Genomic DNA, 20,616 nt, shown 5'->3' on the forward strand with positions numbered 1-20,616 from the left:
GGGGCACGAGGGCGCCAGCAGAGTCCAGCCAGGCACCTCCCTTCCTTGCGGCACACGGGGCTGAACTGTCCAGACAACGGTCAGGCTCAGAACCTCCCAGACGTCGGGCCGGGAGCAAAGGTCTGGGAGCCTTGCCGTTGCACCTCCTGTCTCGGGGCTGGACGCACCACCTCGAATGCTCACCAACTGGGGGTGCCGGGGAGGGGCCCTGCTTGGCACGAGGCCAGAGTGCTGGGCCCGGCTCCGCCCCTGACTCTCAGGCCAGGTGGGCTTCTGTCCCTCCTGAGTGTGAGACCCTCAGCTCACGACATTGACAAGGGGCAGGAGGCCTGTTGAGATAAATGGACTCGGAGCTTCTCTCCTGGGGCCGGGTCCCAAAAACCGTCATTCAGGGAGGAGCCGCCAGCATGAAAAGAAACCAGGATTCTTTCCTTCCGGGGCAGGTGTGGGGTGGGAGGGGCTGGGAGGGGGCCCCTCGGGCTCATTTGCTGAGTCTCAGGGCCTTGTGAGAGGGAGCTGTCCCCCCAAGTCCTCAGCCGCAGACTGGGGGCACTGTGGGAAGTTGGGGAGCCCTTTCCTTTGTCCCCTCGCCCACAGCTGTCTCCTGCCAGCCCCTGGCAGGGTTCTCCCGCTCTCTCCACCACGGCGGCCCCTGCAGGGTCTCCTCCCGAGACCCCACTTCTTCCTGCCAAAGAGCATCCTCACGGGACATTTCCTGCCTCGCCTGGGACCAAGGGCCCCAGAGACACATTTTATGCTTAATCGCAGAGACTGTTAATTCTTAGAACTCGCGTATTTGCTTTCTTTTCCCGCCTTAATTCTGATTTTCTCCGCCCGCGCCCACTGTGTTGACTTCGTTGTGCATATCTTTCGTTGTCAGCCATTTCAGATTATTTTTGGAAAGAAGCAAGATAAACACATTCAGCCCCCTTGGTAAGAACGCTCCTCCGCAGCCCACCCCGCGGCCCCTCCCCCACCCTCCCCCTTCTCCCCAGCCCCTGCCCCTCCCCCACCTCAGGTTTCCGGGCTCAGCCTCTCCCGCCTGCACAGCGGCCACTCCCATCTACTAGGAGATGGTTATTAGATGAAGCAGATGAAGTCGAATTATTCTAAAACCCAAATGTCCCTTCAGGCAGGTATCTGAAGAATTATCATTAGTCTTACCTATACCAGCTCCATCCTCCCTACATTTTACTTGGCAAAATCCTTGCATTTTTTCCTTTCTTTTTCTTTTTCTTGGATTTCTATAAGGCTTTTTTTCTCAGTTTTAATTTTTTTTTTATTAAAGTGTAGTTGATTTACAATGTTGTGTTAATTTCTGCTGTACAGCAAAGTGATTCAGTTATACACATATAGACATTCTTTCTTTTTTATATTCTTTCATTATGGTTTATCACAGGATATTGATGAATGGATAAAGAAGATGTGATACACACACACACACACACACACACACACACACACACACACAATGGAATATTACTCAGCCATAGAAAAGAACACAGTAATGCCATTTGCAGCAACATGGATACAACTAGAGATTATCATGCTAAGTGAAGTAAGTCAGAAAGAGAAAGACAAATACCATATGGTATCACTAATCTGTGGAATCTAAAATATGACACAAATGAACCTATCTATGAAACAGAAACAGACTCACAGACATAGAAAACAGACTGGCCGTTGCCAAGGGGGAGGGGGCTGGGGGAGGGATGGAGTGGGAACTTGAGGTTAGCAGATGTAAGCTTTTATATATAGAATGGATAAACAACAAGGTTCTACTGTATAGCACAGGGAACTGTAGTCAGTGTCCTACGATAACCCTTCATTCTATCTATTGATTGCCTGTCTGGTGCCAGACACTGCTATTTGGAGCACAAAGGGTCCCGCTGGAGCTTAGAGTCGCTGGCGCAAACATGCTAATCAGCTGATTCCACAAATAGGCATGAAATTGCACCAGTGACCCAGAGCTGGAAGGACCCAGGAGTGAGCTAAGAGACATCGCCAGCTCTTGGGCACCAGCCTCTCCCAGGTGGCCTTTTAACCTTCACCGGCTTGGGAGCTCCCCCCAAGTGTTCCCTCCTTGGCACCGACGACGAGGGCTTCTGCTGCAGCCACAGGCTGTTTGCACCTACGGGGCGTGTGTAGCGCATTCGTGGCTGTGCGCTATGCATCCCCCTCCCCTCCTGCACCACACGGGCGGCTACACTCCCCTTGTGAGTTATTCTGTGTGGCTGGAGGGGCTGGAACAGAAGCCGTGTGTGCCCACGAGTCTCTGGGCTCCTTGAAGACCAGATCCTTAGCCCTGAAGTGCACAGCCAGTACTCAGTAAATACGGGCTGAATTAATTGAAAATAAAATGTGTGCATTTTCCCACTGTGTGTATCACAGGGGGAGGCAGGCTGGCAGACGGCTCACTTGCAATACGAGGTACACGAGGGATGTCTGAGTCCTGATCTCCTCGTGGATGGGTCCAGGTAGGGGACACACAGGAGAGATTTCGTCCCTGGGGAGAAGTCACCCCAGCACACCCGCCCCGGGTCCCAGGACTCTCACCTGGGAAGTCGGCTGACGGGTAGGGGTCCTTCACCTCATTGACATTGGATTCAAACTCATCGACTTTCAGCTGGAGGAAGGAACACGATGAAGGTGAAAACCCGAGCTGTGGTCCCCACCTAAGGAACATTGACTGGAGGGCCGTGTAGGCGTCAGCTCACCTAAGCCTCCCTGTGGCTCGGGGCGGGGTGAGGCAGTGGGTGCTATTATGGTCGTCCCCGTCTTACAAAGGAGAAGCCAGGAGCAGAAAGGTCAGCCAGGCTGCCCAAGCTACCAGGACCCCAGCCTGTCTGAGCCTGAGCCCCTCACCCCTGCTTAGTTCTCGAGAAGAGAGTGGACTGCCCCAGGCCACGACCCCTGCTCTGGGAGCCGGTTCCTGCCCCTCTGAGCTCTGCTTCCTCAGCTCCAGGAAGGCTGAGCAGGGCCAGGCTGACAGGCGGGACAGGGTTAGAAACGGGGGGAGGCTGGTCTGGGCGGCTCTGAGGCGAGGGGGACACCCTGACTGGGGTGGAAAGCTGGGACTCAAAGGAAGTCTGGTTCCTGGATCGAGGCGTCTGTGTCCTCAGTACAAAGGATTCCGCGAGACAGAGCTGCCCTCACCTGGCTGGTGCCCTCACCTGGCTGTTACCCAGGCAGACAGCCCCTCTCCTGCCTCCCCCTGCCCCCCGGCACCCTAAGGCACCAGGCGAACAGGGGACTTTCAGAGGTCCCTCCCCGTGCGGCCCCTGAGAGCGCCCCCCGTGACGGGCTCACCTTGGCCGTGGTGGGAATGCCCTCCCCCTTGGGTTTCTGCTCCAGCTTCTTGGCCACCATCGACTTCTCCTCCTCTGACTTGTCTGGGAGCCCCCTGGGTTGGAAAACCAAGAAAGCCCAAAGTGGAGGACCAACTGGAAGATTCTGGGGGACGCGCCCAGCCTGAGGACACTGCAGGCTGACCCCGCGCCCAGGGGCCGGGCGCATTGCGTCCTCCCTCTGCAACGAGGGAACAGGACAGGCGTCCGCCTGCGGCCGGGCAAACCCAGGGGCCGTTGGCCAGTCCCCGGGGAGGGTCCCAGGCCGCAGAGGGTGAAACGGCAAACTCACAGGTGCCTGAGGCTCAGCAGAGGGAAGGGACCCCCTCCAGGAAGTGTGGTGACAGGGCGGAGGCCCAGCCTGCCTGGCTCTGCCCTCGGGGTCCCGCCTGCCGACTGGCCTGCAGTCCTGCCCCGGGGACACCTCAGAGACTCGGCCAGCGGCCGCAGTGGTTTGGCCTCTGCTCCCCAGGGAGCCCCTTGCCCGGAGCGGCCGGAGCCCTGCAGGTCCCTCCCTCTGGGCGCGCCCCGCTCACCTGGACATCTTCCTGCGCCTCCGCTCCTCGGCCTTGGCCTTCTGGGCCGACGTCAGGCTCTCCGCCTCCGCCAGGTTGTCCACCGCGATGGCCAGGAAGACGTTGAGCAGTATGTCTGAGGCGACCCGCTAAGGAGCTTGGGGGGCGGGGAGGGACGCCCGGGGGGCGGGACCTGCCTCCTCCCGTGCTCCAGTCTCCCCGGCTTTCTATGACTGATTCCTCCCGCCTGTCACCAGTCACCCTGTGTTTCTCTAACATCCTGCCGGAAGGAAGCGTCCTACAGCTACACCCACACTGCCACCAGCTGTGTCCCACCTCCCCACCCCCAGGAGCTCCCCAGCAGCAGGCCTGAGCACCGTGACCCCGCTTTACCCCCAAGCCTCCTCCCCAGGCCCTCTTCTGTGCCCTGCGTCTGGGCGGATACAGTTGCCGCAGACGAACAGGATGATGAAATAGATGCAGACGAGCACCCCGGGGTAGGTCGGGCCGCCGTAGGCCATGATCCCGTCGTACATCACGGAGTTCCAGTCCTCAGCTGTCAGCACCTGGCAGGGGAGGGAGGGTGGGGGATGCAGAGGGACTTGAGGGTCTTCTCTGGGGACTGCGCCGTCCAAAAGTCCCCTTCCAACCCTGCCCCCAGACCGGTCCTCTCTCTTCATCCCGGGTGAAGTCCCTGCCCTCCTGAACCTCTCCTGGGGGTCCAAGACCTCATCGTTGGCTCTTCGGGGCCAAGGAGCTTGATTGTGGCATGAAGGCTTCCACGAGCTCTGTTCCTAAGGCCCAGGCTTAGCTGTGCTGCCCACACTGGACCCCCTGCCTTTCCAGCCCCCAGAAAGAGTGCGAAATGTCAGGTGCCTTGAAAGACAGGATGCCTGACCAGCCGGTGGGGTGAATGGAAGAACGAGGGTGACACCCTGTGTAGGGCCGGCCGGTTGTCACAACTGCCCTTCCCACTGGCAACACCGAGGTGGCGTCCCCTGAGTACTGGCCCCACAGAGAGGAGCGTGTGTCTGCTCTGCGCTCACGCAGCTCGTTCTGGAGGCCGGCCGTGGCTTTAGTGAGCAGTGGCTAAGCCATGTCCCCGCAGTGGGAAGCGGTTTGTGTTCCTCTGGGGCTTTTGCAGCCTTGGGGAGGGACAGCCCACCTTGTCTGACCTTGTGCTCAGAGATTCTAGTAGCACGTGGGAAAGAAAGCTCCCTGCCCACCCAACTCCTTCACTCATTAACCGCTGGCCTACTGTGGGCCGGGGCTCTGCTGGGCGAAGGGATGAAGACACACAGGACACACTGGACACAGCACCCAGCCTCCAGAGCGTGGAGGAGACAGACAGGCGACTGTGGCCTGGAGGGGATGCGGGGGCCCAGAGGGCAATGTCGGATCACGGAAGGCTTCCTGGAGGAGGTGATGCCCAATCTCCAGCGGCAGGCAGCGGGCTTTAGCCTACCTGGAAGACGGTGATGAGGGCCTGCGGGAAGTTGTCGAAGTTGCTGCGCCGCACCTCCGTGTCCTCAAAGTCGTACCTGCCCCCGAAGAGCTGCATGCCCAGGAGGGCGAAGATGATGACGAACAGGGACAGCAGCAGCAGCAGGGACGCGATGCAGTGGATGGAGTTCAGCAGCGAGGCCACCAGGTTGCTCAGGGACGTCCAGTACCTGGAGGAGACGGGCAGCCCTCACCCCCGGCGTCCCTGCAGTCGGCGCGGCTTGGGGGAGGCTGGGGGCTGGTGGGATGCGGGGGGGTCGGGCAGGGCTGCCTGGATCCGGGCCGCACACCCAGCTTCCCTCCGCCAGAGCACAGGTCTTGGTCTGTCATTTCATGTTAGTAAGACGGCCGTTTAGCTGCTGGCGCCACCACTGGACTCTGAACCCCACGGGGGTGAGGACCACCCCTTCCTGTGCAGCCCCGGCCCAGACGGCTGTCCCACCACTGCCCCCTTCTCTGCTCCCCTTCCATCTTCCTTTCCCCCTCCCGCTCCCAGACGCTTCTTTTCCCCTTTCTTCCACCTTTTCCACACCACAGACAATGGTGAGAGGTAGGAAGACAGGAGAGGCCGAGGTGGAAGGGGGAAGGTGCTTTCTGCTGCAGAGGTGCAGGATGGGGCAGTGCGCGCAGGTGGGCGCTCACTTGGTGATCTTGAAAATCCTGAGGAGGCGGATGCAGCGCAGCACGGAGATGCCGAGGGGTGTCATGGCCCCTGACTCCACCAGCAGGATCTCCAGGAGGCCGCTGCACACCACGAAGCAGTCGAAGCGGTTGAAGATGGACATGAAGTACTGGCGCAGGCCCAGCCCGTACATCTTCATCAGCATCTCCACGGTGAACAGGGCCAGCAGCACCCGGTTGGCGATGTCTGCAGGGTGGGTCACGCAGCTCGGTGTCACTCTCCTCCCTGCCCTGCCTGCCTTGGCCAAGCCCTCCACCTTGGACACCCTCCCTGCATTTTCAGGGCATCTTCCTTTCCCTGCCCTCCGGATCCAGGAAAACCTGGTGAATTTTCACCATTGAAGGAACGCAGTCCAGATTTCTAGGAAACTAAACGACACTGTGTTCAGCAGGTCCACCCTCCTCACTCCACTGATCAACCCGTGAGCATTTTAACCCCATTTCCCTGATCTCCCAGAAGCACTGACACTGTTGCGGGATCTCAGTTCCCTGACCAGGGATCGAACCCGTGCCCCCTGCAGTTGGAAGTGCAGAGTCCTAACCGCTGGACCGCCAGGGAAGTCCCTTCTTGCTTTTTCAGATGTTCCCTTTCCTTGGCTTCCAGGACGCCACATCCTTCTGCACTTCTCCTGCTTCTCCTGCTTTTCCTGCTTCTCCTGCACCCTCTCTGCAGACGCACCCCTACCTCAGCCCTGAGTGCTGGACTTGAGCTGTGCGCGTGAGTACACACCGTCCTCTGGGGATCTGGTGATGTCTTCTAAGACCACAGCTTCGATTGCCATGCCTGCCAATGACTCCGGATTTACACTCTTCAACCCAGACCTCTCCACTGAGTCCCAGACCTACTTTCCATCTGTCTCCTCGACATCTCACTGGGATGTCTCAGAGGCACCTCAAACTCAACATGCTCAAGTCTAAGCTGATAGGTACTGCCCATCCTCCCCCATCCCCCCCAAAATACCTGGTCACTGACTGTCTTCCCCATCTCAGCAAGGGGCACTACCAGCCATCTATCTGCATGGGCCAGGAACCTCAAATTCATCTCTGACTCCTCTCGGCGGGCACTGTTCGCATCTTGTCCACGTTTGGTCATTGACAGTGCATTGACAATGCCTGGCACATTCAAGGGGCTCTCAGGAAGACTGGTTGCAAGGAATAAATGGATGGACGGATGGACGGATGCAGGAATGGTTGCATGGATGGATGGATAGATGAATGGGTGGATGGATGCGTGCATGAAGGAAGGAATGGATGGATGGACGGATAGATGGATGCCTGGATGGGTAGATGGATGGATGGATGGACGGATAGATGGATGGATGGATGGATGGATAGATGTATGCCTGGATGGGTAGATGGATGGATGGATAGATGGATGGACGGATAGATGGATGGATGCATGCCTGCATGGGTGGATGGATAGATGGATGGACGGATAGATGGATGGATGCATGCATGCATGAATGCATCTGATCTGTAGCATTGTCTCCTATCTCCTTTCCACAGAAGAAGACAATCTTCTATTTTCCTTCTTTTATCTCTTTCATTATTTTATTTTAGGCCACACTGCATGGCTTGCGGGATCCTAGTTCCCCGACCAGCGACTGAACCCAGGCTACAGCAGTGAAAGCGCTGAGTCCTGACCACTGGACCTCCAGGGAATTCCCTCTTGCATCATTTTAAACATAGTGTCTTCCTACCATCCAACCTCCCCTCCTCTGTAATCCGCCTCTTGTTACCTTGTATTGACCTCCACTGTTGCCCTCCCTATACTGACCTGACGTCACTTATCAATATCTGTCTTTTCCTCTGGCTCAGGAAGCTCCTTGGCGGCAAGAGAGGTACATTCCTCCTCCGTGTGCCCTGCATTCTTTACTGGGCCTGACCCAGAGTACGTGTGTAATACACAGTGGGTGAAAGATTGCTGTTTCTGGAGTAAAACTTGAACTTGGATGCGTGAAGCGCTCAATTACTGGTCATCTGTACGTCCAGTGTCTGTGATAATTTGCCCAGACATCTGGCGAGCACCTGGAGTGTCCCCAACTTGTTGCTGTTACGGCCCCTGGTAATGCCACGAGGAAAAGAGTACCACTGCCTAGAAGTTCTAGAAAACAATGTCGACATCTAACGACTTCTTCTGCAAAACCTGAGGGGCCATTGGCCAGCACTGGCCACCGGCCGCGTGTCTCACCTTGCAGGTGGGTCAACCAGAGAGGCTGGTGGTGGTGTTCCGAGGCGATCGACAGGGTGTTGAGGGCGACGATCAGGATGACCAGCCAGTAGAAGACCCTGGACTTCACCGCGTCGTGGCATTTCCAGCGGAAGACGCGGTTCCACCGCCTCCATTGTCGGCTGAGAAGGCGGGGGGCGGGGCCGAGGCTGAGCTCCTCCAGCTCCTCCCCAAGGCCGCCACACTTAAGTCTCACCACCCACTCCCTCCTCCAGCCACATGAGAGGGCCAAGGACCTGAACTGCAGAGACAGATCGCAAATCTTGCCTCTTACAGCAAATGTCTTCACCTTTCAAAGGAGGATAGTGATGATGCCGACCTCAGACGGAATGAGAGACGAGGTCCGGCGCAGAGCAGGGCTCCGTGCGTTTCCAACTTAATCAAAGCAACCCTGGCATGCCCCGTTTTGCCCGTCATAAAGGCAATTCTTTAACAAATTGGTCATATCTGGTGTCGGGGAGGGCGCGCAGAAAGGCACCTCCACGGTCAGATCGACCTCTGTGTCGCAATTACCAAGGTTAGAACCTGTGCTCCCTTTGACCCGGCAAGCCTGTTTCTAGGCATCTGCGCGGCAGAAATGTTCACCCTTATGCACAACGGTTCCCTGGGGCACTGTGTGTATTGCCCCAAACTGGACAGCTTACGTAAACAGACTACAACATATGCGCACTGTGGAACATTTTACATTCAAAGGTACAACAAAAGACGGTGTGTGAGCTATATCACACCTTGCAGAGATGTGGAGGGACCCGAAATGCACGTCACTAAGTAAGAAAAGCTGATCTGAGAAGACCACACGCTGTGTGAGTCCAATTAAAGACATCCTGAGAAAGGCAACACTATGGAGACAGGAAGATCGGTGCTTGGTTGCCAGGGGTGGGAGGTGGGGTGTGAACAGGCAGAAACAGAGGATTTTTAGGGCAGCGAAAATACTCTATGTGGTACTATAACGGTGGGTACACGTAATTATACGTTTGCCCAAACCCACAGAACGTCCAACACCAAGAGTGCGCCCCAATGTACACTATGCACTTGGATGACGCAGGTTCATCAGTTGTAACAAACGGACCATCTGCTGGGGATGTCGATGGTGGGGGGCGCTGGGCGTGGCTGGGGGAGGGGCAGGCGGGAAATCTCAGCACCGTCGGCTCAATTTTGCTGTGAATCTGAAACTGCTCCGAAAAAAGAAAGTCTTAGAAAAAAAAAAGAAGGGTTGTGTCTGTATAAAGTTGCCCTCAATAGAAAATTCTAAATTTAAAATGTCAGTTGCCAGTTTATGTGGGGATCGTATTCATTTAGCCAACGAGCCCTCCCGCGTGCTGGGCACTGTGTTTGGTTCTGAGGTGACAGTGGTTAATATGAGAAACCTCATCGTGTAAAAAGTGAAAACAAAACCGAAAAAAGCTGGGGTGTGTGTGTGCGTGCGCGTGTGCGTGTAAGAGAAATGAAAGCGTGCAAGAGGCTTCAGAGAGATACAAATCTAACTGTTACCATGGTTACCTCTTTGAAGGGCAGAGAAGGCCATCTTTTCTTTGATGTATTTCTCTATCGTTGGATCTTTCAAAATCACTGTCACGTATGAATTTGGAAAAGGAAGCAGCCAAACAGAACACACGGTCCTCTCCAGCTTCCTGCCTCCAACCCCCCCGCCCGCGACACTCATGGTGGTCACAGGCTAACTCCCCATCTGGAGCAGAGGTTTCCGGGACTAATTATCCCACCGGCTCCCAGTTTCTTCCTTACGTGGTGAGTAAATAGGTCATCTGCCCAGTGCTCTCCAACTGCGCTAAGGGAAAGAGACCCAAAAGCCACCTAGGGAGGTGACCGGGGTCTAACTACATGTCTCAGGGAGCTGCGGGCTGGGAGGACCCGCAGCTGGGCAGATACTCACATAAACTGGATGACTTTGTTCAAGCCTGCGATTTCATACAGGCTCTCTGTGTCAGAGCCGCCTTCATCCAAAGCCAGCTTCCCTGGGGACAGACAGGTCCAGTTGGCCAGGCTTCCGGGCCCCTCTGGGCTGGACACACCTGGAAAGGGCCCGCTGACCGGGGACACCTGTGACAGCGACCCTGGGTGGGCCTGGACCCCTCCCTCTGTGATTTCCTGAGCCCTAGAGAGCCTGCATCGGAGGGGAGGGCGGGTCCCCAAGGGGCGGTGCAGCACTTTGGGACCTTGTGCTCCGGGAGGGCCCAGGGCACACCAGGCCGCCTCCACCGCAAGGTGTCAGGCTAGGCCTCTAGGGGCCGGGTTTTCTTATCTGCAAAGTGGTGATGCTGTTCCTGCCCGATGGGCCCCCTGGGGCTGCAGCGGGGGGGGGGTGGGGGGCGGGTGTGGAGGTGCCCCTGTGGGAGCTGACTGCGAGGGCAGCTCTGGGGGGGCTGCCGACCTCGGCCCGTGGCTCCAACCTTCTCTCAAGTCGTCCACATCCATGACCTCGCCCTGCGTGATCCAGCTCAAATAGCCCCGCAGGTCCTCATCCAGCTGCTGCTTCTCCCGCAGCTTCTGGAAGGTTCCCCTGGACTTGGCCTTCTCCCGCTCCTTGGTGAATTCCCTGCAGTGGGGCGGGGGAGGGGGAGGAAGAACGCAGCTTCCTGGGGCGAGGGAGCCCGTTCTGCGGCTGGACGTGCCCCCCCGGCCCAGTGTTGCTTGGGGTCCGGGGCCCTTTTGGGAGGCTGAGGGGCGGCCCTCTCCCCCTCACCAGCCCCGCCCTCCGGGGCGCCCCCGACCCCGTTCCTTCTTTTCCTCCCATCTCATTTCTCCCGCCTTGTCTTGGGTGACCTTGGACATAGGGGTTAATGACATGACCGTGCATTGCCCTAACAGAATTGCCATGAACCCTCCGATTTTCCGTACTGCCCCGACCCTTTAGGCTGCCTGAGTAATTTAGCTCTGCTTACAGACTTAAGGCCCTGGGGGACATGCTCCTGGGCCTGGAAGAAACCAGACAGCAGCAATGGAAGGAAAGGACCCGAGGGTCAGCGAGGGCTCAGAGCGGCAGGGGGAGCCCTGGGCCCCCACGCAGGGTCCGCCCTCCCTGGGCTCCGAGGGGCGGGCTGGGGGCAGCAGGGTCGGCCCGCACCGCCCGCACCCTCAGCGCTGCCCAGGGCAGGGTCCAGGAGGGGCTCTTGACCATTTTGAGCCCCGGCCCCTTTGGGGGTTCCGCGAACCTATGGGTTGCTCCTCTGAACAGCGTTGTAAAATGCTCCAAATGAAACCACAGCTTGACAAAGGAACCGAGGAGTTAAAACATAGTTGTTGAGCTATAACGTGGTGATAAAGTAACATATATGCTTCTTTATTGAATCATTAAGTAGCAAGGTCAGGCGCAGTCTGATAACTGTCATAATTTTGAAGTAGTGATATTTGCAACACCTGTGATATGACAAGGGATTCCTGGTGGGACAAGTCATGGGCAGAGCTGGTACCACGTCATGGAAGGAAGCGCTGCATTTCAGTTGGACTCAAAGAAATAAAGGCAAGTTCTTCCTACCCTAGTCCACGGACCCCCTGAATTCTATGTCCAGAGTGCCTGGAGGGAAGCTCTTGCGGTGGGCACAACGGGGCCGATGGCCACTTCCAGGCTGCCCACCGTAGCTGGGTGGAGCCGTCACGGACAAATAAGGACCATGAGTACTTAGCACTTCTGATGTGCTGGCCTCCATTCTAAGTACTTTACGGGTATTAACTCATTTAATCCTCCCAACAGCCCTGTGAAACAGGCACTGAAATTATTCCAATGTGACAGATGTGGCTCATGAGGCACAGAGAGGTTAGGTAATTAGTCAAAGGTCACACAGCCACCAAACAGTAGTGCAAGGGTTTAAACTTGGGCCTCTCGCTCCAGAGTCTGTGTGCTTAGCCCGAAGGCCATGCTCAGTGCCGAGCTTCAGCCCAAGCACCTCCAGGGACAGGAGGCTGGGGTCTCGGGGCTTCACGTGGACAGAAGGAAGCGAGGATGGGAGAAGGCTTGAGGAGAAGGGAGAAAGGTGAAGACTGGAGGGGCTCCTGCCTGCATCTGTTCTCTTCCTGGCTAACAGGGAGAATGCTCCTGGCTAAAGGGGAGCCAGGGATGAGCGGGGGTTCTAAGCCACATCTCCCTGCCCACTGCCTCCCCTCCTTCCCCTCCCCCTCCTTTCCCCGCCCCCCCTTCTTCCTCCCCTCTCTCCCAGCTGTCTTTGAGCCCCTTACCCGCTCAGCACGCCCAGCACCAAGTTGAGGATGAAGAAGGAGCCCAGCAGGATCAGGGTGACAAAGTAGATCCAGGGCCACTCGTTCCCAATGGCATCGTTGACCTGGTCCAGACGCAGGTGTGAGCCCCATCCCCGACGTGAGGGCTTAGGCCCCCTTGTCAAGCTGGCCCATGCACCGCACCCAATGGCGGGTCAAGGAAAGAGGCCATCTGGGTCCGGAGAGGAGCCTCTTCTAGCCTGAGGACCTGGGACTGGGCCTTGCTGATGGCTACCGGCCGGTGAGACTGAGCCCTGCCTCCCTCCGGTCCCCAGGCTCCCTACCTGCCCCTGTCATGCCGGCCACCTCCAGTCGGCCCCTTTACAACCGAGATCCCTCACAGTGGAAGAAGCACTAAAAAGCCTTGGCCTGCGCTTGGCCGGCTCCTTCAGGAAGCACGCCTGTGACCCTGGATGAGGCGCCGGCATCTCTGAGCATCGTTCCATCTGCCTCCTGAGCTGATGATGGGAGCTCGCTCCTCACAGGCTGGTCACGGGTGAAACAACACGCGTGACCGTCCTTGGAAACGTTTAATAATTGGCTCTCATAATCTGAGTTTACGAGAGCTACTCCCACTAATCTTTCATATTTGCAGAGCATTTGATGGGTTTACAAGCAACCCCCATAGGTAGTGTCAACCCGCGGCTGAGCTCCGGGGTGGGAGCCGGACGGTTAGAGGTCAATCCTTGGCCGTGTCGCTCACTAGTCCAACAGCGGCCAAGTTACTGAACGTCCCTGAGCCTCGGTTTCCTTATCCGGAAAATGGGATCAATGCCTCCCACTGTTGGAGGATCAAAAAAGAAATGCAGCCTAACTCTTGTATCACCAAACAAGTCAACTTCTCCAGCAAGAGAACGTCTACGGCACTAGGTGCCCGCACTGCGGTAATTCAGTTAGTGCCCCCGCTAGCCATCGTAACTACCCTGAGATGGAGTTATAGTATTTTTATTTTATAGACGAGGAACCTGATATCCAATCATATTTATATGGAAAAGCAATCTCGCCCAGCAGCAAGAAGAGAGACTCAAAGGGCCCTTCCTTCCTCGGGAAATCTGAGATTCCACGCCATCGGCACCAAGTCACTCACAGCCAGGATTAGGGACAAGTTAGGACGTGAGACCAGAACCCGCCGAGCTCCGGGTTTCCGTCCCTTACCTGCTCTTGGGACTGCGGACACAGGTGGTACCTCGGCCTCCCCCAAGGATGCTAGGACACACACCTGAGGCCCAGAAGGGCTCCCCGGGGAGGGGCGAGGAGAAGCGGGAAGACCCTCAGCCCGGGACTGGCAGGCCCCACCCGCTCCCGGCGAGCCTGTGCTGGGGAGACAGCCGGCGGGCTCAGGCCCAGACCCACCCAGTAGAGGACGTCGGTCCAGCCCTCCATGGTGATGCACTGGTACACGGTGAGCATGGAGAAGCCGAAGTTGTCGAAGTGGGTGATGCCGTGGTTGGGGCCTGGCCAGCCGCCCCGGCACTCGCTGCCGTTGATGGTGCAGCGGCGCCCTGACCCCGTCCGGGCACAGGGCGACGGCTTCTCGTTCTCCACCGTGGCCACGATGTCTGTGGGCGGGCGGGGGTGGTAAGCACCGGCGGAGGGGCAGTAAGAGGGGGCAGCAGGGTGCGGGTCTCAACATCAGTTTAAAGTCGGGGAGGAGGCCTTGCTGGGAGAGTGTGGTGCAGACCATAGGGGGCTGGGCCGAGGGCAAGGATACGGATACGGATACACAGATACGGACAGGGACACAGGCGTCTGCAGGCAGGAGCTCGGGCCCAGGGCCTCACTGGAGGCGTGGCTTCTCTGGACTACAACCGATGAAGCAGATGTGATGTATCGTTTGTACCCACAGAGCTTTGTAAAAGGAGGCAGCAGCCCAGCGGGGCCGGAGGTGTGGGCCGGGCCTCACGCTCCGGCTTGAGAGCTCTGTCTAGGATACAGAAGTGGGGATGCGCTGGACTGGGGGGTGGGTCTGCTTTTAGCGGGGGGTCCCCAGCAGGACTTAGCATCCAGGGAGCCCCTGAATGGTGCTCTTATTGTCTCTAAAGCCTGAAATTTGGGTGACGTCTGGGTCCCCTTTTCCCCTGGGTAGGTTTGGTCTCCCCTTGTGTTCAGAGAGGTCAGACCGTGAGAGATCGAGTGGCCTTCCTTAACCTTGTTACCAGGGGGCTCAATCCTCAGGAATGGGACAGGGGGGCACAGATGGTCCTGAGCTTGGTGTGTGGTCCCCAGCCCCTCGCAGCTGGGTATCCCCCATCCCAGAGGGGCTTGGGAGCGCTACTGGTCAGCACTGGGCAAGACCTCATGTGAACACCAGGCGAGACCCTCGAATTTCGTTTGAAGGTTGTGCTAGAAAGCCCCCTCCTCTCTGCCCTGATAATGTCGACGAGAGGCCAGAGATCGTCATGGGGACAGGAGGAGGCTGAGACGGAGCAGGTTAGGAACAAGCCCAGCGAAAACGCCGTGAGAGGTGTTGTTGGAGCTGGGCTGCCGTCCCCTTAGGCGAGCGCAGGGAAGTGGGGAGGGTCCCCCAAGACTCTGCAGGTCTCCGCCACCGAGTTAGGGGCTCGTCCTAACAGAGGTCACCTCTGTCTTGTGCTGGGTCCTGTTCCTGCACCCCCAGTGTCAGCGGCACTCGGCCCGGGGAAGCTGAGGACCAGTAAACCGCTGCTACCTGAGAGCGGGGACCCGGGAATACGGTCCATCCTTTCATCAAAATGCCCAGGGGCTTCCCAGGTGGCGCAGCGGTTGGGAGTCCGCCTGCCGATGCAGGGAACGCGGGTTCGTGCCCCGGTCCAGGAAGATCCCACGTGCCGTGAGCCATGGCCGCTGAACCTGCGCGTCCGGAGCCTGTGCTCCGCAGCGGGAGAGGCCACAACAGTGAGAGGCCCGCGTACCGCAAAAAAAAAAAAATGCCCAGACTCTATGTGCCCCCTCGTTTCTCATTCTTTGAACAGAGGTAGGGGCGGGGTTTTCCAGATCAATGTGACATGTGATGTCGCAACAGACCGAATGCAGCGATGGGAGAGCTCGGCCGACATCCACTAAGCCAGGTCAGTAAAGCGGTCCAGAGAACATGTAAAACGGTACCACTCTTGTCGCCAAACATTTTTGGTTTGGTTTGGGAAAATAAAGTTATTTTTCAGTAATTTTTTTCAACTTTGAGAAAGTACATTATTTATGTTAGTATGTAAGTGGTCTATTACTATTCTTTTTAAAACGAGTTAATAAATTAATACTATGACATTTTTCTCGGTTTTCATTCCCAACACCGTACACATCAACAGACAAAACCTATATAAACAAAAACTCTTTGGGACCCTCAATAATTTTGAAGAGTGCAAAGGGGTCTTTTTTTTTTTTTTAATTAAAAAATTTTTTTTTGGCCACACGGCACGCAGGATCTTAGTTCCCTGACCTGGGATTGAACCCACGCCCTCGGCAGTAAAAATGTGGGGTCTTAACCACTGGACCACCAGGGAAATCCCCCAAAGGGGTCCTGAGAGCAGGCAGTTTGAGAGATGCTGGTTTAGAAGGTGTAGTTCAAGTTCATCCAGGCCCCGAGGTAGCTCATCTCTGACCAGGGGCCATTCGGCCGTCGGGTGCTTCCTGAGTCCCATTCAGACCCCACCCTGTGGGCCCTGGACTAAAAGCTAAGACTCGAGCTACAAGGCAAGTACAGACAGAAATTCGGGCTGGTCCTGAGCCTACATGTCAATCCACAAGTGGCCAGAAAGCCCAAGGGCACCAGCCTTATGTGGGGCAGGGGTGCTCAGAGGAAGCACCTGACCGTTCACCCCCCTTGCCCCCTGACCCCAGCAGAGCTATTTCCCGCCCAATCTCCCTTGTCCAGGAGAAAGCCATCCCCAAAGTCAGTGGATGGGGGAAGCAATGACCTAGTCCTGGGGCTTCTCCACGGCTGGGTGAATCCCCCTCTCGAGACATCCCCAGGCCTTCCCGACACGCCGGCCCGGAAGCTCACCCGTCCCGATGAAGTAGCAGGTCTTGTGCATCTTGCCCTTGAAGAGCTCCAGCCCGATGATGGCATAGATGATGGCCATGAAGAGTACAAGCAGGGCGATGTGGAACAGGGGCTGCATGGCCTTGAAGACGGAGTTGAGGACCACCTGCAGGCCTGGGGGGGCGTGAGGCCAGGGGGAGAAGGATGCCTTAGCCCCCCTCTTGGTCTCCTGGCCCTCCCTCGGAGCCTCCTCCACACCAGGGTAGGAGGGGACCCAGGACTGGGGCGAGGGGGAGGGGCTCTGCCACCCACTGGGCACCCCGGACACCAGCCGGAGCGGTCTGAGCACGCGGAAGGCCCTCAGAGCCTTGACGTCCAAGCCAGCGCCTTTGCTGCTCATGGGGGCTGTGTTGGTCTGGATGACGTTGACCTGCTCCAGAATCACGGTGAAGACCCTGAGAAGGACGAGAGGGACAGAAGGTGGCCCAGCGGTCCACTAAGCCTCTGGCCCGGGGCTCAGGGGCCCCGTGTCCCATCCATGCTCAGGGTACCGGTGGAAAGACTGGGGGCAGGCGGCAAGGTACAGTTCATCAGTCGCTAGCAGCTCTGGTTTGGTGACGCCCGTCTGGGGAATTTTAGAAAAAATCCTGAGGCCACGTTCAGGCTCAGTAAGAAGAGTGTCGGGTCCATGTGTGATGGCCACTCTGGGTCCTGGAGGGGGCAGCTACGGTCAGGCCGGGGGCTGAGCACAGCCCGTGGTGGGTGGAGGGTTCCAGCAGCCCACACTCGCGCTCGGAGGAAGGGGGAACGCGGAGGAGAGAGCCCGCAGCTGGTTCTCCGTCGAGCTCTCCTTCACTGCATTTCTGACAAAGCCCCGTTATGGTCCTTCCTGCTCTCAGTGTGCTCAGATTGCCACTATCCTTTGAGGTCCATCTCAAGTCCTTCTTTAGGAACCCTTCCGTTGATATCTGAACCCCCTGGGCTGCACCGCGTGTGAAACAACGGTGCGCTGCGTGGCCTTGTTCTGCACAGACTCGTGGCCTCCAGCCAGGCAGTCCGTCAAGGCAGAAGCTGACTCACAGAATTCTCTGTGTCCTGCTGTGCCTAAAGGAGCACTCGGCAATTAGCAGAGAAGGGATATGATTTTTAGTGAGTGGAAGGGCAGCCTAGTGGTTAAGGGCAGGCTCTGGAGCAAGAGTGCCTTGGTTTAAATCCTGGCACCGCCACTGGCTGGCTGTGTGACTTTGGGTGGGTTGCTTGACTTCTCTGCGCCTTACCTTCCTTAAATGGAGAAAATAAGAGGATTGTTGGGAGAATCAAACGAGATGGTACATGTAAAGCACAGAGTAAGTGTATGACAAACGCTGCTGTTATAATTAGGTCGTGGCTACCAAATCTTATGTTATGGGCTCAACCACGCTCCCCCCCACTCCAAATTCATACGTTGAAGTCCTAACTTTTGGGGCCTCAGAATGTGGCAGTATTTGGAGATAGGACCTTTAAAGCGGTGATTCAGTGAAAACGAGGCTGTTCAGGCGGGCCCTAATTCAGCCTCCCATCCTGGCCCTTGGAAGAAGAGGGAACTTGGGCACACACCAAGGGTGCGTGTGGATGGAGGAAAGACCACGTGGGGACACAGCGAGAAGGCGGCCGTCAGCAAGCCAAGGAGGGAGGCCTCAGGAGAATGCAGACCTGGCCACACCTTGATCTTGGACTTCCAGCCTCTAGAACAGTCAGAAAATACATTTTTGTGGTCTCAGCCCCCAGTCTGTGGCATCTTGTTACAGCAGCCCAAGCAGGCTCATACGGGTTATTAAACGTCTGTTCTCATGGACCCAAATAACAGGTGCTCAGCACAGGCCCATGGAATAAATGAATAGATGATAGTAAAGCATGAGAAGTTTATGAACGTCCAGAAACTGCTGGGCACTGGAGCCACTCACACGTTTCCAGTTTTGTGTGAAGAGAATAAGGAGGGCTTCCCTGGTGATGCAGTGGTTAAGAATCCACCTGCCAATGCAGGGGACATGGGTTCGAGCCCTGGTCCTGGAAGATCCCACAGCCGCGGAGCACCTAAGCCCATGTGCCACAACTACTGAGCCTGTGCTCTAGAGCCCGCGAGCCACAACTACTGAAGCCTGTGCGCCTAGAGTCCGTGCTCCACAACAAGAGAAGCCACCGTGATGAGAAGCCTCTGCACCTCAACAAAGAGAAGCCCCCGCTCGCCGCAACTAGAGAAAGCCCGTGCGCAGCAACAGAGACCCAATGCAGCCAAAAATAAACTTATTTTTTAAAAAAAGAGAGAGAAAATAAGGAGACTGGCGGTGCCTGGCTGCGGAGGGTGTGAGCTGTGGGCGCCCCCCCACCCCTGTCCCCGGCCCACACCCCTGCACTGCTGCACCTGCCTCCGGGCCCTCGGGCAGCCCGCTGAGCTCAACCGCACCCCCGGGCCTCACTCACCCCAGGAAGACGATGATAAAGTCCAGCACGTTCCAGCCGCTGCGCAGGTAGGCGTCCGGGTGGAACAGGAAGCCGTAGGCAATGATCTTCATGGCGGCCTCAATGGAGAAGACGATGAGGAAGAAGTACTCCAGCTTCTCCTGCAGGGCGAGGCAGTCACACCACGGCTCCCCTACCTCTGCACCCTGTTCCGCCGCTCTGCGGCCCGGTCCACGGCGTCCCGCGCCGCCAGCTCCCTCCCTCCCTCCCTCCCCCCTCCCCCCACGGGTGGTCCCTCCCCAGGGGGCCTCTGCTACGTTGTGTTCCTCCTCCCACTTTGTCTTCTTAGCTGATCCCTAGCTGGAAATGCCACATGTATTTCCGTCTGGTTCATTTCCTATCTTACGCACTACAGTATAAACTTCATGAGGTGTGGGGGTTTTTGTTATTTTTTTTTTTAATGACTTCACTTCTCAGGCCTAGAACTGGACGAATGAATGAACGGTCAGGGCAGCCCCCAGAGTGAAGGCCCCCAGATGGCTCTTGTTTGGGCGGCTTTCTCCCCCCTCGTCCTGACGACTCACAGTAGGAGGTGGGGGACAGTCCTCGGGACTCCAGCTGGGCCTCCCGGCTGCTCAAGGTCTTACCTCTCATGTACTTTTCTGTAACCCCCGGCCCACCCCAGCTGCCCACACCTGCTGCGGCCTGCAGGCAGCCACTTAAAGGGCACAAGCACCGACGCGCCAGGCGGGTGTCGGGGGTCCCTGTGCCTGGACGAGGCCCCACAGCTCGGAGGCCAAGGGCTTCGGCTTAGTGCCCCCTGCAGAAGGCCTTGCCCGCTCCCCCAGACCCTCCCCTGCCTGTAGGCCGGCTCTCTCAGCCTCCCATCCTGGCCCGGTCACCCTGCCCCATCCTCTGGGCCCAGGAGAGAGCTATTTCCGGAGAAGCAGGTCACTCTGTCAGAGCTCCAGGCTGACGCCGCTGTCCTTGCAGCCATCCCAGCCAGGCTGGTGGCTTCTAGAGCTCTGCACACGCGCCCCCACCAGCGAGCCGCCCCCCAAGCCCACCCCGCCCCGGACTGGGCTGCAGCCCTGCAGGACCACAGGAGCACATAGAGAGAACTGGACCACCGTCCTCTGGACCTCACAACCCAAGCCCATGTCACCGTCAGTCACCCACACCCAACCCAGAAAGCCCGCCACCACTGGGCCAGCACACTACGGAGCCATCACTGTATTGGGGCCACCCCGCTAGTGACCTGGAAGAGAATTTACTTTAACTTCCGAGTGGGTAGATGTGGAAAGCAAGGGAAGAGGGCGCCAACGGCTCGTTACTACGGATCTGGTCCCAGAACCCTCCCAACTTGGTATTCAGAGCATTTTCCTGAAAGCAAGTTCTCCCTTTGTATGTTGAGGGGGAAACTGAGGCACATATGGGCTAGGCCTGCTTTCCTTAACCTGGACCCTAGTCCCTTCCACCAATTTGTAATTCCAAAGCTTTCTCCTTCCTCCAGAAAACAGTAAGGTAGGGTTAGAATGCAAAGCAGAACCGATCCATTCAAGGGCCTGTGTAGGGCCACCGGTGGGAACTGGGGCAATCGCTCCACGGAGAGGCCCTGCCAGGGGGTGGGTGCAGCACGGCCACGGCAGGGCTGAGGGGGCGGGGGTCCATTCCCCCACAGGGCAGGCTGCCCGGGAGGCAGACGCAGCATCAGGA

General features: G+C 57.4%; 1 protein-coding gene across 1 annotated transcript in view; it reads right to left on the minus strand.

Annotated features, from left to right (window-relative positions):
* The window catches only part of CACNA1S (calcium voltage-gated channel subunit alpha1 S), a 59,891-nt gene that overhangs the window by 26,910 nt on the left and 12,365 nt on the right, over positions 1–20,616 (minus strand). Inside the window, exons 3-16 of the mRNA XM_060011353.1 lie at positions 18,922–19,061; positions 16,774–16,916; positions 16,483–16,635; positions 13,860–14,065; positions 12,468–12,571; positions 10,685–10,830; positions 10,168–10,249; positions 8,238–8,398; positions 6,008–6,233; positions 5,328–5,535; positions 4,308–4,428; positions 3,884–3,998; positions 3,310–3,403; positions 2,557–2,626 (exon numbers count right to left, since the gene is read on the minus strand). Coding sequence (XP_059867336.1) covers positions 2,557–2,626; positions 3,310–3,403; positions 3,884–3,998; positions 4,308–4,428; positions 5,328–5,535; positions 6,008–6,233; positions 8,238–8,398; positions 10,168–10,249; positions 10,685–10,830; positions 12,468–12,571; positions 13,860–14,065; positions 16,483–16,635; positions 16,774–16,916; positions 18,922–19,061 — 1,969 coding nt within the window. The remainder of the gene's footprint in view (positions 1–2,556; positions 2,627–3,309; positions 3,404–3,883; positions 3,999–4,307; positions 4,429–5,327; positions 5,536–6,007; positions 6,234–8,237; positions 8,399–10,167; positions 10,250–10,684; positions 10,831–12,467; positions 12,572–13,859; positions 14,066–16,482; positions 16,636–16,773; positions 16,917–18,921; positions 19,062–20,616) is intronic.

The sequence above is a fragment of the Delphinus delphis genome, chromosome 1, assembly GCF_949987515.2.
Source record: "Delphinus delphis chromosome 1, mDelDel1.2, whole genome shotgun sequence".
Classification (NCBI taxonomy): domain Eukaryota; kingdom Metazoa; phylum Chordata; class Mammalia; order Artiodactyla; family Delphinidae; genus Delphinus; species Delphinus delphis.